General features: G+C 36.6%; 1 protein-coding gene across 1 annotated transcript in view; it reads right to left on the reverse strand.

Moving 5' to 3' along the window:
• Nucleotides 1–15,097, reverse strand: part of PLXND1 (plexin D1) — a 169,923-nt gene that overhangs the window by 84,148 nt on the left and 70,678 nt on the right. The window contains exons 9-12 of the mRNA XM_087708935.1: nt 8,703–8,807; nt 6,788–6,883; nt 4,412–4,505; nt 2,570–2,733 (exon numbers count right to left, since the gene is read on the reverse strand). Coding sequence (XP_087565061.1) covers nt 2,570–2,733; nt 4,412–4,505; nt 6,788–6,883; nt 8,703–8,807 — 459 coding nt within the window. The remainder of the gene's footprint in view (nt 1–2,569; nt 2,734–4,411; nt 4,506–6,787; nt 6,884–8,702; nt 8,808–15,097) is intronic.

Genomic DNA, 15,097 nt, shown 5'->3' on the forward strand with positions numbered 1-15,097 from the left:
TCGGGTTCCAAATCAGTCTTGGAGGCTAGCTTCTTATTTTGGCCTGCAATATAACCTAACTGTGTAGCAGAAAGTTTAATTTTTAAGTGAAAGCAGTTATTGGTGAATTATGGGTTCCAGGTGAGACTCAAGGGAAGATAATCACCTCTACTGTTTTCAATAGGTAGAGAAGAATAGGCTGTTAGAAAAGCTGAAGAAGACATTACTGAAAAAAAATTGCAAAGCTATTTTTATTCCTGTATCATTAAAGATAGCAGAGACAGAGAAAGTGGCTAATTTGGAATTGCTTATTTTAAATGATCTTTTTCATGATTGAAACCAATTAAAAACTTCAATGGAAGCAATACATTTGTTGCCCGAATCTCCTGATAAGAGCATGGTGGAGTTAAAAGAAATAGCTACTGTCGCTCACAAAGCAAGACTAAATTAACTCAAAAGTGCTGATAAACAAGGTACTAAAGATGTTGAAAGGATGTTGAAAGGGAATGATGATTACCTGGCTGATAAAGATACTTGGGGGAAAAAGATCTTAGTGGTAAATTGGAAACAAAACATAAGGTAACAGTATGATAGGGCTGCAAATGAGAGTGAGATGGGTGTTATCTATATGTAATACAAACAAACAAACAAAGTTAGTTACTTAATTTTTAGCCACATCTCAGTATTATTTCCAAATCATCATTGTTCCATTTTAATCTGCTTTGACCAGTCGACATATTGAATAGAGCAAGTAGTTTTGCATAGAGCAGCGGTCCCCAACCTTTCCCCAATTTTCGCAGCCTGGCCAGCGGGGATGGTTCCATTATAGCAGTAGGCGCTATTCCATGGTATTGGAACAGCGTATTGCAGAGAAGTGTAACAAGAATGATCAGGAAACCAAAATCTATTAAGAGAAATTGAAGGAACTGACTGTTTAGACCAGGGGTGTCAAACTCGTGGCCCACAGGCTGGATGCATCATGCGCTGGCCACATTAACCCCTGATTTAGCAAAGGGAGGGAAGTGACAATATGTCATGTGATGACAATGGGATGCCGCGAGTTTGACACTCCTGGTTTAGACTGAAAAGGTATCAAGTAGAAGAAGGTCCTGTCCTTTCCCATTCCAGAGCGTATGACTACAATAATAGATACAGGAAAGCAAATTCTGACTGGGTGTTAAAAAAAAGTCCTAAAAGTAAGAACGATGTGAGATGCAACTAATTACCCAGAAAGCAAAAGACTCTTCTTTCTTGGAAGTGTTGAAATGGAACAAAGAAACGCACCTTAATAGAATCCTTTAATTTGGAGTCTCATACTAAGCACAAGGTTAGATTCAGTGGCTTCTTTCAACACTATGGTTCTATATAGAATAGAATAACAGAGTTGGAAGGCACCGTGGAGATCTTCTAGTCGAACTTAGGCAGAAAGCTCTATACCATTTCAGACAAATGGTTATCAAATCTCTTCTTAAATATGTCCAGTATTGGAGAATTCACAACTTCTGGAGGCAAGTTGTTCCACTGATTACCGGTAATTGTTCTAACTGTCAGGAAATTTCTCCTCAATTCTAAGTTGCTTCTCTCCTTGATTATTTTCCACCCATTACTTCTTGTCCTAGCTCCGGTGCTTTGGAGAATATAGCTTGACCCCCTCTTTATATGTTTATACATTATCTCCTGGACAAAATATATTTACATGTTGTCAATTGATCTTGCATGAACACATTTTTTTTTGTTTCAAGTAATATGGCTCTTTATTTATTTTTTAAAGTTTTAATTGTTACACCCATAAAAATAGGAAATTTATGGTTGCTTCATCTTTTCCTGGATGAAAGCTAATGTTTGGAAGATTTGAATTGGTATAATGCCATACAACTTTAATGAATCTGGATCATTTAAAGTGGAAGGAATGACATATAGTTTCCCTAAAATTAATGAGCATAATTCCCATAAACTTCCCCAGAAACACACTTTTTAATCCAGTTATAAAAATGCTTAGATTCCCATCTCAGGCTTCAGGAGACATCTCATTTGAAAACTGTGTTCCATGATTTTCCTTTCTTATAAAATATATTATGTTTACATCATCATTCATCTATCATTTAAAGCTAGCTTAACATATCTATTACAAAGATCAAAATTCAGATTCCTGCTTCATCCTCCATTCATGACAGTAGGTTTCTCAATTCTGCCCAAAGATAGACTCTCCACTCTTTGTCTTTTACTTTAAAACCTCAGAGCCAGAGGTGGTATTCAGCAGATTCTGACCAGATCTGGAGAACCGGTAGCGGAAATTTGGAACAGTTTAGAGAACTGGTAAATACCACCTCTGACTTGCCCCGCCCCCATCTATTCTCTGCCTCCTGAGTCCCAGCTGATTGGGAGGAAATGAGGATTTTGTAGTAACCTTCTCCTGGAGTGTGGTTGGAATGGAGATTTTACAGTATCCTTCCCCTGCCAAGCCCACCAAGCCATCCCACCAAGCCATGCCATGTCTACCAAGCCACGCCCACAGAACTGATAGTAAAAAAAAAATTGAATCCCACCACTGCTCAGAGCTGAAATACAGTGAATATGACTCAAGTTTTACCTTCCTAATTTCAGGAGGAGGACACATGGCTGGGATCTGGGAGGCTTCAGTATTTAGTCTGCAGTTAGAAGTGATCTCGCTCCAAATGCACTGATGACCAAGATCTTCTCTCCCAAGGCACTGAGAGCAATCAGCACTTCCAATTGCACAATTATAAATCTCCACTGAAAAAAACCAGATAACATATGCTAAAATTGAAACATACATGATCCCTCCCCCTTTCCAGCAACATAACATTTAAAATCTGACATAAGAATAAGAGTTTGTACAAGAGTTTTCTGCTGTAATCCTAAAGCTTTCCCAGTAATTCTTGGCACTTCTCCCTTCTACGACATAATTTAGTACTTAAGCATTCACTCTGTCACACTGTGCTGTTTTTAAAATTCTAGACCACTGCATGAGAATCAACTCTGCACTACAGCATTGTTAGAAGAAAAAAATGTATTTTTTTCAATAGCAAACATTATTTAAAATGCTCAGTGTGTTGTGAACATTTCACTAACTTGCTATCAAAAAGAAGGGAAGGGAATCAGAAAAACTGAATCGTGTAATGGTGACACAAGAACAGGTGTTAGTCCTTATTACAAAACTGAATCACCAGGCCCAGATGGTCTCTATCAAAGGGTTATTGAGGACCTTAAAGCTGGGACTGTGGATCTCCTAACTGAAATATGTAACCTGTTTCTACTTTTGGCCTCTGTAGTTGAGAACTGGAAGTTGGCAAATGTAAGTCCAATTTTTAAGAATGGCTCCTGGGGGAAATCCAGGAAATTCTAGGCCTGTCAGTTTAACATCTGTCCTGGGGAGGACAGTGGAAACAGCTATTAAAATTATACTACCAAACATCTGGAGACACAACCCATGCTCAAGGATACCCAACATGGCTTCACTAAGCATGATCCTGCCTAACTAATTTACTAGAGTTTATTAAACCTGTTAATAAGCATGTGGATAAGGGTGAATAAAGTCTCTCATCAAAGATTTTTCAGTAAGTCTTCTGGGTGAAAATTCAAGGTCCTGTTCATCATCTATAAAGACATCTATGGCATAGGGCCAAGTTACTTCCTGTGGACAGCCTTTCTCCTATTATTTATTTTTTGTTGTACTTGTTTTTAATAAATATGGTAAGCCCCAGGTCGCTTCCTTCAAAAAATGTACATTTGCTGGAATCATGTCATTTCAGTAGCAGTAACTACTCTGTGGAAGAACATTCCTTGGTGTTTTGCTGTTAGCTTTCACAGACACTGAGCACCTGGCTGTTTCCTTATTCTCCAAATGTATTTCTGTATGTTTGGGGAGTACAGTAGGCATTGTATTACAAAACTCAGCTAGATAAACGACACCTCCATAAATTACCAAGGTGGTATCAAAGCTTCAATCAATTTGAAACAAAATATAAAAACAGCCCCAAAGTAAAATGTAAATCAGCCTTAAACTATTGGATACCACATAGCTTGTACTATAATAACAAATTCCATTCCATTCCAAAATACATTTGTCCTATATGTCTTATTGACATAAACTTAACAATATGCAGATATCCTGAAGCTGACTGAGAAAATACATTCTAAATACAATGGCAAGTGTTGTTTTTATCAATATGCACAGTTTGCTAGCAACTATATGAAACCCACTTAAGACTTGTGAACAAAAACCAAGATAATCTGCATACAGATATGAATTCTGTATATTGAAATACTACATTTTTTGGCTTTAAAAACTCTAACCTATTTCAGGAGAGTGTAAAATGAAAAGACCAATTAGTGAAAAACATGTAAGCCTTTTATAGATGAAATGCCCAAATTAGAAAGTGATGAAAGGCAAACCAAAATTATGTCAAACCTGTCATCATCTGTCGACTGTCAATAAATTTTTCAGGTCTTCCTTTCAATTGAAGATTTACCAGAAATAAATGTCTTTTCTGGAAGGTATGAAGCTGCATAAAAAAAGAGAAGAGAGTGCCTCATTTACTGAACCAACAGACCAAAACATGTAAATTAAGTTTTTACAATGAAGGCATTTCTGTATTACAAGATACACATATTCAACAGAAGAAACCAGGAGAATGGGCTTAACAAATACCATACAGATAATCTTCGACTTATGATCCTTTGCTTAATGATTATTTGAAGTTATGAGACTCAGGAAAAATTACTTACAACCTGTCCTTGATGTTAAAACCTCTGCCCTATCCCCATGGTCACATGATTGTATTTCAGGCCCTTGGCAACCTGTTTGCACGTATAACTGTTTGCCAAGTGCCCCATAATCACGTTATCGTCATTTGCAATCTTCTCCGCCAGCTTCCCCAGAAAGTTAATGTGGAAGCCACAGGGAAAGTTATAAAATGCTGCTTCCCTTCCCCTCCATCCGTCCCTTATAGATGGACTAGAGAAACTAAGATTTTCAGGTAGCAAGTTACTCCCTAGTGGTCAGTTCTACTTGATGGGTGGAGAAGAGATCAAACCCTCAAGCACTCTACTTCTTGCTGCCATTGAACTTTGTCATTTTTCTTTTACTGTTTAACATCTATGTGAAACATTAGGAGACTATAATCAATTTATAAGTAATACCAGGGGTGGGTACCTGCCAGTTCTAACCTCTTCTATAGAAGAGGTTTCACAAATCTACAGTGTTGTTTAGAACCGGTTCCAGCTCCCTCCCTTCCCCCCATTCCACACTTCATCAAGATGAAGAGCAAGAGGAGGAATTCTGGGAGTTGAAGTCCACAGGTCTTAAAGCTGTCAAGTTTGAACACCTCTGGGGTTTTTTTCTAAAGGGTTAGGGGTGCAAGAGTCTTATAACTTGACAGCTTTAAGACTTGCGTGCTTCAAATGCCAGAGTTTCTGAGACAACATTTTGGTTGCTAAGCAAGAGCATTGTTAAGTGAGTTTCACCACATTTTACATGTTGTCCACGCCCACCCAGTCACATGGCTGCCAAGCCACTCCCACCTGGTCACATGGCTGGCAAGCCACTCCCACCCAGTCACATGGCCAGCAAGCCACTCCCACAAAGCAGGCCACATTTACTGAAGGGGATCTAAAAAATTTTGAAACCCACCACTGAGTAATACCCAGTTAGGAGCTGGGCAGGAGATGCATTGGAGATGTTTCTAGAGGACCTTGTGTCTAGAGGGTGCTACCACACCATTTTTTCCAGTGGTGGTATTCAAATAATTTAAAAGCTGGTTCGCTGCCCTAATGACTGGCTGGATGGACGTGGACATGGTGGGATGGCCAGGGGATGTGACAGGCAGCACTCTGCCTCCTACACCACCCCCCCCCCGGAACAAAAACAGGCTACAGGGGGAAGGGCCTAGTAGGCCTCCCTGCAGCCTCCTGGGAGCAAACATGGGCCATAGAGGGGATGCCCTACCTCCCTTTGCCCCATGTTGGGCCTAGTACTGGCTAAGCCAAAAACAGGGCATGTGAGGACTCCTGGAAGGGAAGAGGCAGGAAGGGACGGGGCTAGCCAGCAATTTAACAACTGATTTTCCTGAACTGGCCTGAACTGGCTGAATCCTACCACTGATTTTATCTTAATTCCTAGACCACTACGATATACTCTACATGGGGAGTGCCTATGAAAATTATTCAAAACCTTCAGCAGCAGCCCATGTAGCATACTGAAGTTCACTTATATAACACTACCACTATGGGAATTGCTCTAATTATCAATCAATTTTTGAATGGAACCTAAGATGCTGGACATCACTTTGGAAAGCCTATGTTGCACTGGGCCTGTATACTTCTGAGACTTCTTTCTCGGAGCTGAAGCTGTGTGTCTGGTGAGACATAGAGAGAAGGCTTGATGTAGGTTCTACCACCAAAGAAATGAAGGGATCCCGCAGTTGAGTTAGTGAAAACTACCTATGGACCATCCTCTTTGTATTATGTTTCTGGACCGTGAAAAAAACATTCGGGGTGAAGAAACCATTTGAATGCATCAGATTTGTTCTAATTTTTGTTGCAAGCTGATTTTTTCTGTTAATTTTAATCATTCTTGAATCAGCATGTTGTAAGCCTCTTTGGAAATGTATGGTGTATAAACAGGATAAATTGAAGTTCCTATTAGAAAGAGCAACTGTGGAACGGAACATATATAGTTCATGGAACTAGACTATACTGAAATTTTAGGTGGAAAGTATGGTCTGTGACATGTATTTATAAGCAGAAAACTCTAAAAATATTAAAATAATCATACTCATGAACTCACCAACACATTAGTACACTGAACAGCAGATGCATTTAGCCACTGAGCTTCAAATATCCTATCACTTTCAGTTTCAAAGTGACACTCCAAAGGCATTTCCTAAACAGTAAAAATGTAAGGAGGAAACTGTAGAATAATAACATTTTACATACTTTCTAACAGAAAAGGGGTGGTTTTTAGGTATTCATTTTCTTATACATTGATAAATCATTGAGCTAAGTTCTGAACTCAATTAGTGAATATCATTTATTATAACAGCAATAATAGTAATGATTATGCACCTTAATTCCAGGAATCTTGTTGAAATAACTAAACATTTTACATATTTTAAATTAAAATACATTCAATTTCCCATAGCTCAGAGATGGGCCACCCAAATATATGAATAGAAGAAATACATATTTGAATAAATGCAATATCCTAGTTAAATGTTCTCATAATTACAAAATATTCCTGCCTATGGTGTTAAAAGCTGATGTCAGTAAAATTAGACAAAAATAGACAGACAAACCAGCAATCCAATTTACTGTATATTTGTAAATAGTTTCATAGGAAGGTAAGAAATAACATGTATTTCAATTATTGAAAGTTTCACTATCATGTCTTAAATTTTCAGCTTTAAATCCAGTAGTTAGATATTTGTAAATCCCTTCTGTTTGTACTGAATCTAACATATACAGTATATCACACCTCTTTTCCTACATACCGACAACCAAATGATCTTTTCAAAAGTGCATTAATAACACTGTATTTTTACTCCTACTTAGCAATCACTCAAATAGGAGCAATACATGAATATTTGAAGAGATAATGAAGAAAGGGAGAATATACAGTCAGATTATTAGAAACTTCACTTTCATGTGATCCCAATCAAAAATTGTCCCAATGTAGCATGAAACAGTATTTAGATAGGCAAAAGGTGAGATCTTCTCCTTCATTAATTGAAAGACATAGGATGATAACTTTAAAATTTTGGATCTTGGTTCAGTTTCTAGGATAGCTTTCACCAGGGATGGACTTTAAAAATTTCACCAATGGGTCCTCTGCCCGGTTGCTGGGTGGGCTGGCCATGGAGGGCATGGCCTAGTTGGCTTCCTGCACCACGGAGGGGGGGCATTTTCACCTTCTCCAGGCTCCGGAGGCTTTCCTCAAGCCTCTGAGAGGACAAAAACTGCCTCCCCTAGGCTCTAGAGGACCTCCAGAGGCTGGAAATGGGCCTGTTTCCGGCCTTCTGAAACTTCCAGGAGGCCTGCTTTTCCCGCTCCCCGTGACTCTGGGTGGGCCCTGCATTACCTCACATCTAAAACAGGCCACATAGAAACTCCTGGGAGGGGAGAGGTGGGATGTAGTGGATAGGGCAAGCAGGGGTGGGATTTGGAAGTTCTCCGAACCGGCCATAATGTTAGCTACAGGTTCTCCCGAACCTGGGCAAACCCATAGCAGCCCACCCTGGTTTGCTACTTTCTGCTTTTAACAAGCTGCATTTCTCTTTTTTTAGTCATGCGGATATCCAAAAATCAGTATGGCAAACTTCTCTTGTGAGAACTGTATGCCTGCAAAATTCACTGGGTAATATATTAGGAAAAAAATTCTTCAAGTTTAGAAGTACATTTTCCCCGCAAATGAACCTTTTGAAATATTATGAATACATATATGACTATCATTGAATTACATATAAGAAATTTCAAGTAAATGCTTTTAATGGAGCATATTCTTTCTTTCCTACTTAGCACCCTCAGTCACTTGTAGTTCTTCTGTTAAGGTCCTCAGAATGACTATGGCGTTATTGCTAAGGGAAAACCCATGTCATATATTAACTTAATTTAATATTCTCAATTATCTGACTTCAGGTGCAAACATAGGATCTACCTCCACTTCTTTCTTCTCTTTCTTTTACAAAGTCTATTTACTTTATTACCTTTATAAAAGCAGCATTTCTCAAAGTGATTGTAATCTCCTGAAAAGTCCCTGTGGATACTGGTGCAAGAGAAACAGGCACAATCTGTGGACAATCAGTACTGTTCTGTATTTCAGGAAACAAGTGAAAGAATTGAAGGTCAGTGTGGAAAAAATTCAACCTTCTTAACATTGAGATAGCAGAACCAAGCTACAAAAATGGATGTTGTCACAAGTTATTCTTATTAGCTTAGAGTACTCCCACATTGATAATTCTTTACATAATAGAAATAGTATTTTATTTTAGTATAAAATAAGTTCTACTATAATCTATGATCTTATTTCTAGAAAGTATACTAAATCATTGCCTGCATTAATATAATGTTACCTGAATTTTCAACTTTAAAAGTACACTGGGAAATAGTGTAAATTGTGAACTTAATGGACAGATGCCAAATGAATGTTTGGTAAGAAATGACACCTTTGCTTGCACAGTCTCAGCACTTATTAGTGTGAAAGCAAAAGAAACTTCACCAACATTCTCCCTAAGGTGTGAAACTTGATTGGCTTGCGATATTTCTTTTTTTCTTCATTATATATCCATAGATGAACACTCAGCTTTCTGACTTCAGGCAACTCTGTTATCAATCTGGGATTTTTCACAGTGAAATTAATTTGTTCACAAATTAAATGGAAAACCATATGCTCTCCTCAGCTGTCAATATGAAGTAGCTTCTATACCCACTTTTTCATCAGAAGAAAATAATCGAATGATGCTAACAAAGATACAGTGTGTTTTGTATAGAATCAGATAGAGTCTTCACAGGTATTTCCAGGTTCATACTGAAATATTCCTTGAATTGGAGTGCAGCTCAGGTGAAGGTGTTTTTGGAGGTCCATCTTCACACTCCACAGAAGCAAGGCTGATATGTCAACTATAACATTATCAGAATACAGTGTGGTTGCTTGTATCCAGAATGTATTGCTGCAGAAACTCTACACTAGTCTTCCTCTTCAGGAAGACTTCAGACATTTGAATTTGAGAAGAACAGCTCACATTAGACATTGGAAGCTGTGATATGCTAAGGCGACAAGATACCAGTTTCTGCATCCAATGCACTAGCTACTTATTTGCTGTTATGTTTGATTCAAATGACTGGCTTTGTTTTCTAAAACCAGGTTTAGGATGGCTTCTGGACACAATTTTTCAAATGTATTGCAAGGTTTCCTACTATTTTGAGATATATGTTATTATGTATATAGCAAAGCTCTAAAACAGAATCAGTTTATATCAGATATATTAAAATATCCATTAGGAAGAATTTAGGCTTTGGTTTATATCGAAACCTTTAAAGGAGACCCCCAAATTATGGAATTTCCTGTTTTGGGAAGTATTTTAGAGAACGCCTGAATTTTGTTTTCTTTTGGTTGGTCTTCAATGATAAAAAAAGAGTTGCGTCTCAGATTGTATTATTCTGCACTGAAGTACTTTATAATTTTCATACTACAAAAAGATGACTTAAAATATTATTGTACTCTTAACTTGTTACTGTGGTTTTGTTTTGTAGCTTTTTTTTTTTAAATAGAAGTTGATATGGATTTAATTACTTTAGTATTTTTAGACTGTCTTGAGAAAAGAAATGCAATTTAAAGATTTATATATTAAGTAAATACACCAATGAGACAAATAAAGAAGAGGATATAAGGCAATTTGATCAGGAACTTATTCTAGCCATTACATCAGGGGTATCAAACTCAAGGCCTGGGGGCCTGCTCTGGCCTGTGGGGTGCTTAATTTAGATTTCTCATAAAATATAGGATACAAAATGATATTTCAGGGATCAAAAAATTTAATACAAATTAAAAACACTGAAATTGCTAACACAGTGAGAGTTTTGGAGGTGTGTATGTATGCCCCCCATCAAATCACTACTAAATTCAAAACCATTAGATAATTACTTATTATTTTCTATATAATTTCAGTTAGAAAACAATGCTAAACTTAGAAGCATTTCAAAAAAACTTTATAATAGGCCAACACATTTCAAATTTAACAATAAATAATTCAGTAAAATCCCTCTTAAAAACTTGATGTGAAAATGAGTAAGCAGATAATACAGGAGATTGTAAGAAAATGGGATCAAGGGCAAAAGACCATCAATTTCTTTAAAATCTGGAACAAACCGATTTATCTTAAACCAATTTAATAAAACCTCAAAGGAGAGATTTTATTAGTGGGTGCTTGTATCAAGAATATATTTTCTTATGTGGTTGCAAATTATTGGTCTCTAGGTGACAGACAGGAAAAGCACATTCTCTGACAGATATCCCACTACTAAAACTTAATATGGGCTTTGTATGCCTTTATAGGTAGCTTCAGAACAGGTATTATATGCTCTAATTGCCCTTTTCAATGAGGTAACACAATGCAACATTCTGTAGTAACCCACCATGGAGTACACTGCCATAATCTAATGCAGATGTTCCAAGTATAAAGAACATATAGTGAAGTTAATCCTATCTAGGAACAGCAAAGCTAATGAACCAGCTATAGCTGAAAAAAAAGGCATTCCTTGCTCAGATATGGGTCTCTATGTTCTGATAAATTTTCCACTTTGGTGGTGGGGGAATGGTATAGACTTGAATATTCTTGATTCCATATCTGAAGTATATTATTCCTAAGCTAGTGCAGTGATAAAAATAGCATTTCCAATTTTATTTATTAAATAAATAAATGCTGCCCATCTCCCCAATAAGGGGACACTGTTATTTCTCTTATTTCTGTGTAACATCATTCAACTATTCAAACTTTCAGGCAGAAAATGAAAGGTAATTCTACAATGTAAAAATCTCTCTCACCATTCTTCCCCCAAATATATAATTGAAGTATAAGTAAATGGATCAGATTTAGGATTTATGATAAAAAGGCTTGGGTTATCTAAAAGAAGAGGGAGGGAGAAACAACCTAACTTTGCTATATTTTTCTCCACAATATCCTATTAAAACAATTACAACTCAATATGTATGAATTACATTAATTGAGAAAACAGTTTTCAATGATGGACAATAATTTTTCTTCTGCTGTCATTAAATAGTTTGAGACAAATAAAGTGAGACAAATGGAAAACTAAAACTTAAAGGGGTAAGCAATGTTCTCCAACTTAAATGCTACAAACATTTGCAAGAAGAAAATGCCTCTTGTTTGATTATTCCTGTCTTCTCAATAAACTTAAAATGCTTCCTTCATGAGGGGGAAAAAACCTTATTTTAGTACTTTCAGAGGACTACAAGTAAAGAAGTAATTTGACAGAATGGCAGCATTCTGACCCATAATCCTCCTCAATTTGAACAAAAGCAAATTCAGAAAGGAAGGGAATGTCTGCATACTTGATGTAAAAGCAACCACTTCAGTTGCTAGAAAAAGAAACACTACAGAATCATTTAGCTATCTACAATTCCATCTCCTGCCTTGTGAAAATTTAGTGTGTCTTGGGGGTGACACAGGAAAAAAATTGAATGTTCAAAAAATTCCCTTTTTTGTATATGTTCAGTCTGGCTAATTCCATTATCATCATTCTTCCATTTTCCAGTGACACTATAGATCTTTGCTTACAAGAGGAAATGTCAAGTGCTTTAGCTGAAAAATAGATAAAGCATCAAACCACAAAAAACCATTACCCAAAATATCACTGAAAAGGGGGAAAAATGAAGCCCTGCTTTTAAAAACTTCTCTGAATTGCATAGTTCCCAGTTCATTTAAAATGCTATTAGTCTTTCCTGCAAATTAATGGTTGCTCTCCTACAGCAAGAAGTAGCAAAATTAAATCTCATTGAAAATGATAGGATTCTACAGCTGTCTGAACAAATAATATAGGGCACTGGCTGCTGAACTTAAAAACACTTGCATTTCCAGTTATTATAATGCTTTAAAAATCTTCACTTAGATTGAAAAGCCATTTTCTCTGCAATCCAAATTCAACATATCTGATATGTACATAAAGCTTTAGTTGCAAAGAAGGGCTTCTCTTCAGTAGGATGAAAGCAGTTTTGCTGCTTATGGAATTGAAGACCAGAATGGTTTTTTTTTCTACCATACAAGCTAAGGAACAGTGCTAATAGCTCTCTCTTCTAAACTAACCCTCCCCACCAAGTCAAAAAACCTCTATCTATTTGAATCAGTTATTGCTACTTAAATATATGCTTAAACTCCAAGGTTTGACATTTTAAAATCTCTTAAAAGGACAGGTTACTATAAATTAGTGCTGTACTGAATTTTCATTAGGTCCTATTTCAGTTTTGAAAATTGTAATGCTGAGATTTGTCCAAAAGTACATTAAAAACTCTTCGGGGTGCTTCATTGTTTTCTTGCAGACATGTCATTACCCAACTAGACAACATCTCCAGTGCTTTTTCCACACCAAGCAATGAAAAATAGGCTCTGAGTTTTAAAGTGGCACTTGCCATTTTAATATGTAAAAGTCCTCTTCTTTTTGTAAAGCATTTGCTAAAGTGAGGAAGAATTGCCATGACCTAGTTTACATTTAAAGGGTGTATAACAAATGAAGAACATTTTATTGTTAAAAATGTCTGTAAAGCAGAAATGGTTATTAAAGATAATCACTAACAAGCCCAGTGTTCACTTCCAAGGTGTGTTAAGGGTTAACCTACTAAATCCTAACCCAGCTGCTCCCTTTCTATGCTTTAGTCTTTTGTTTTCAGTCTAAGGAAATCAACTGAATGCTGCAAACCATGCATACTTATGTTTTATCACTCTAGCAACTACATTCTAGATGGATGAACCAGGTATATTCAGCTCCACAGCGGGTACGGCTACCTGATTGTACCTGAATTGGAAAATGCCATTGCACATTTGGTGTTTAATCCTTTAGAAATCTATTACTAAGATTTCTGTACTTAAACAGTGCTTATGATCTGAGACTGTGAAGCTGCTTTCCATAAAGGCTCTAATTATTGCAACTAGACAGGTTTTAAAAAATGCACTTGGAACACTGAAATCAGGAGAAACAACATGATGGATACAATGCAATAAGCAGATGAGAATTGTGCCACAGACAAGCAACTGATCAAAACAAGCTTCATATTTACTGTATGATTCTCCAATACTGCAGAACACCAAGAAACAAGGGATGAATGCCTACCTAATTGGATCTTCTACAAATGCATACATTATATTTAGTTTTCAGGTGAATCTGTGATTTCACCATTACTTTTAATTGACATAAATATTTAAAATAGATAAGTTAGTTAATATACGTACCTTTGGAATAATTTGGTGTAATTTCTAATTTGATGAGATGTGCATTTCCTAAAAGCACCCTAAACGTAGCTTTTAATGCTTATTTTTACACTAAAGTAGCCTAACCTTAATCAGAGTAGTAATGGTGTCTATGACATAGCTAGATTAAAGCCTTTGAGAAGTCTAATTGCTGATGTTGCCATTGATTTATTATGTGCTATCAAGTTGGTGTTAACAGCCATAGATAGAGGATGTGAGGATATTTTGACCCCAAGTTGTGAAGTCAGAATTACAATGAGAACAAAGAATGTAAAAAAATATGAACAGGAAGTTCAACAGTGAAACATGAAATGAACAAAATGAAATGAAATGACAATTTAGGCATCATTGCATTGAAATGGACTGAAATTCGACACTTTCAATCAGAAGGTCATATTATTTATGACCGAGGATGCAAATAAGGAATGATATTGCTTTTAAAATCATGAAGGATATAGCAAAGACAGTACCCAGGTCCAATGAAGTCAATGACCAAATAATATCAGTTCTTTATAATGAGAATTATTCAGGTTTATGCTCAAACAACTGACACGAAGAAGAGATTGATATTTCTTATTATTAAGGTCAATCTCAAGTTGGTAGAACACGCAAGCAAGATGTGGTGTTTGTGGTTAAAGAGTGGAATGCCAAAGTTGGAAACAATAAGGAAGAAAATGTAGTTGAAGTGTTTGGCCTTGGGAACAGAAATGAATGCAGGAGAAAGACCTTCAGCTTCTTCAAGCAGTGATTTCTTCAGTGCTAACACACTCTTCAAACAGCAAAAGACATCATCCAACGAAATACACTGAAGTCAAAGTTGATTATATTATTGGTACAAGGAGGTGGAAAGATCAATTATAATGTCAACGTTGTGCTCAGTGAGTGTTCTACTGTGGAACACATTACAATCTGCTCATGTGTAAGTTCCAAGTCAAGGCTAAAGTAGAAGAACAAAGCCAACCAGTTTTTCTCTGATGTGATCTTGAGAATATGATGACTCATTTCAAAAACAATGGGAATTGCTTTAAAGGCTGGAACTTTCAGACACCACATTATTGGGGATCAATTGAAAAGAGACCGTCAAACATGAAAAAACAGAAGAAAGCAAATTGAATTTTAGA

This window comes from Thamnophis sirtalis, unplaced genomic scaffold (assembly GCF_051295495.1).
Source record: "Thamnophis sirtalis isolate CommonGarterSnake01/CBP01778 unplaced genomic scaffold, rThaSir2_p1.2 scaffold_3, whole genome shotgun sequence".
Lineage (NCBI taxonomy): Eukaryota > Metazoa > Chordata > Lepidosauria > Squamata > Natricidae > Thamnophis > Thamnophis sirtalis.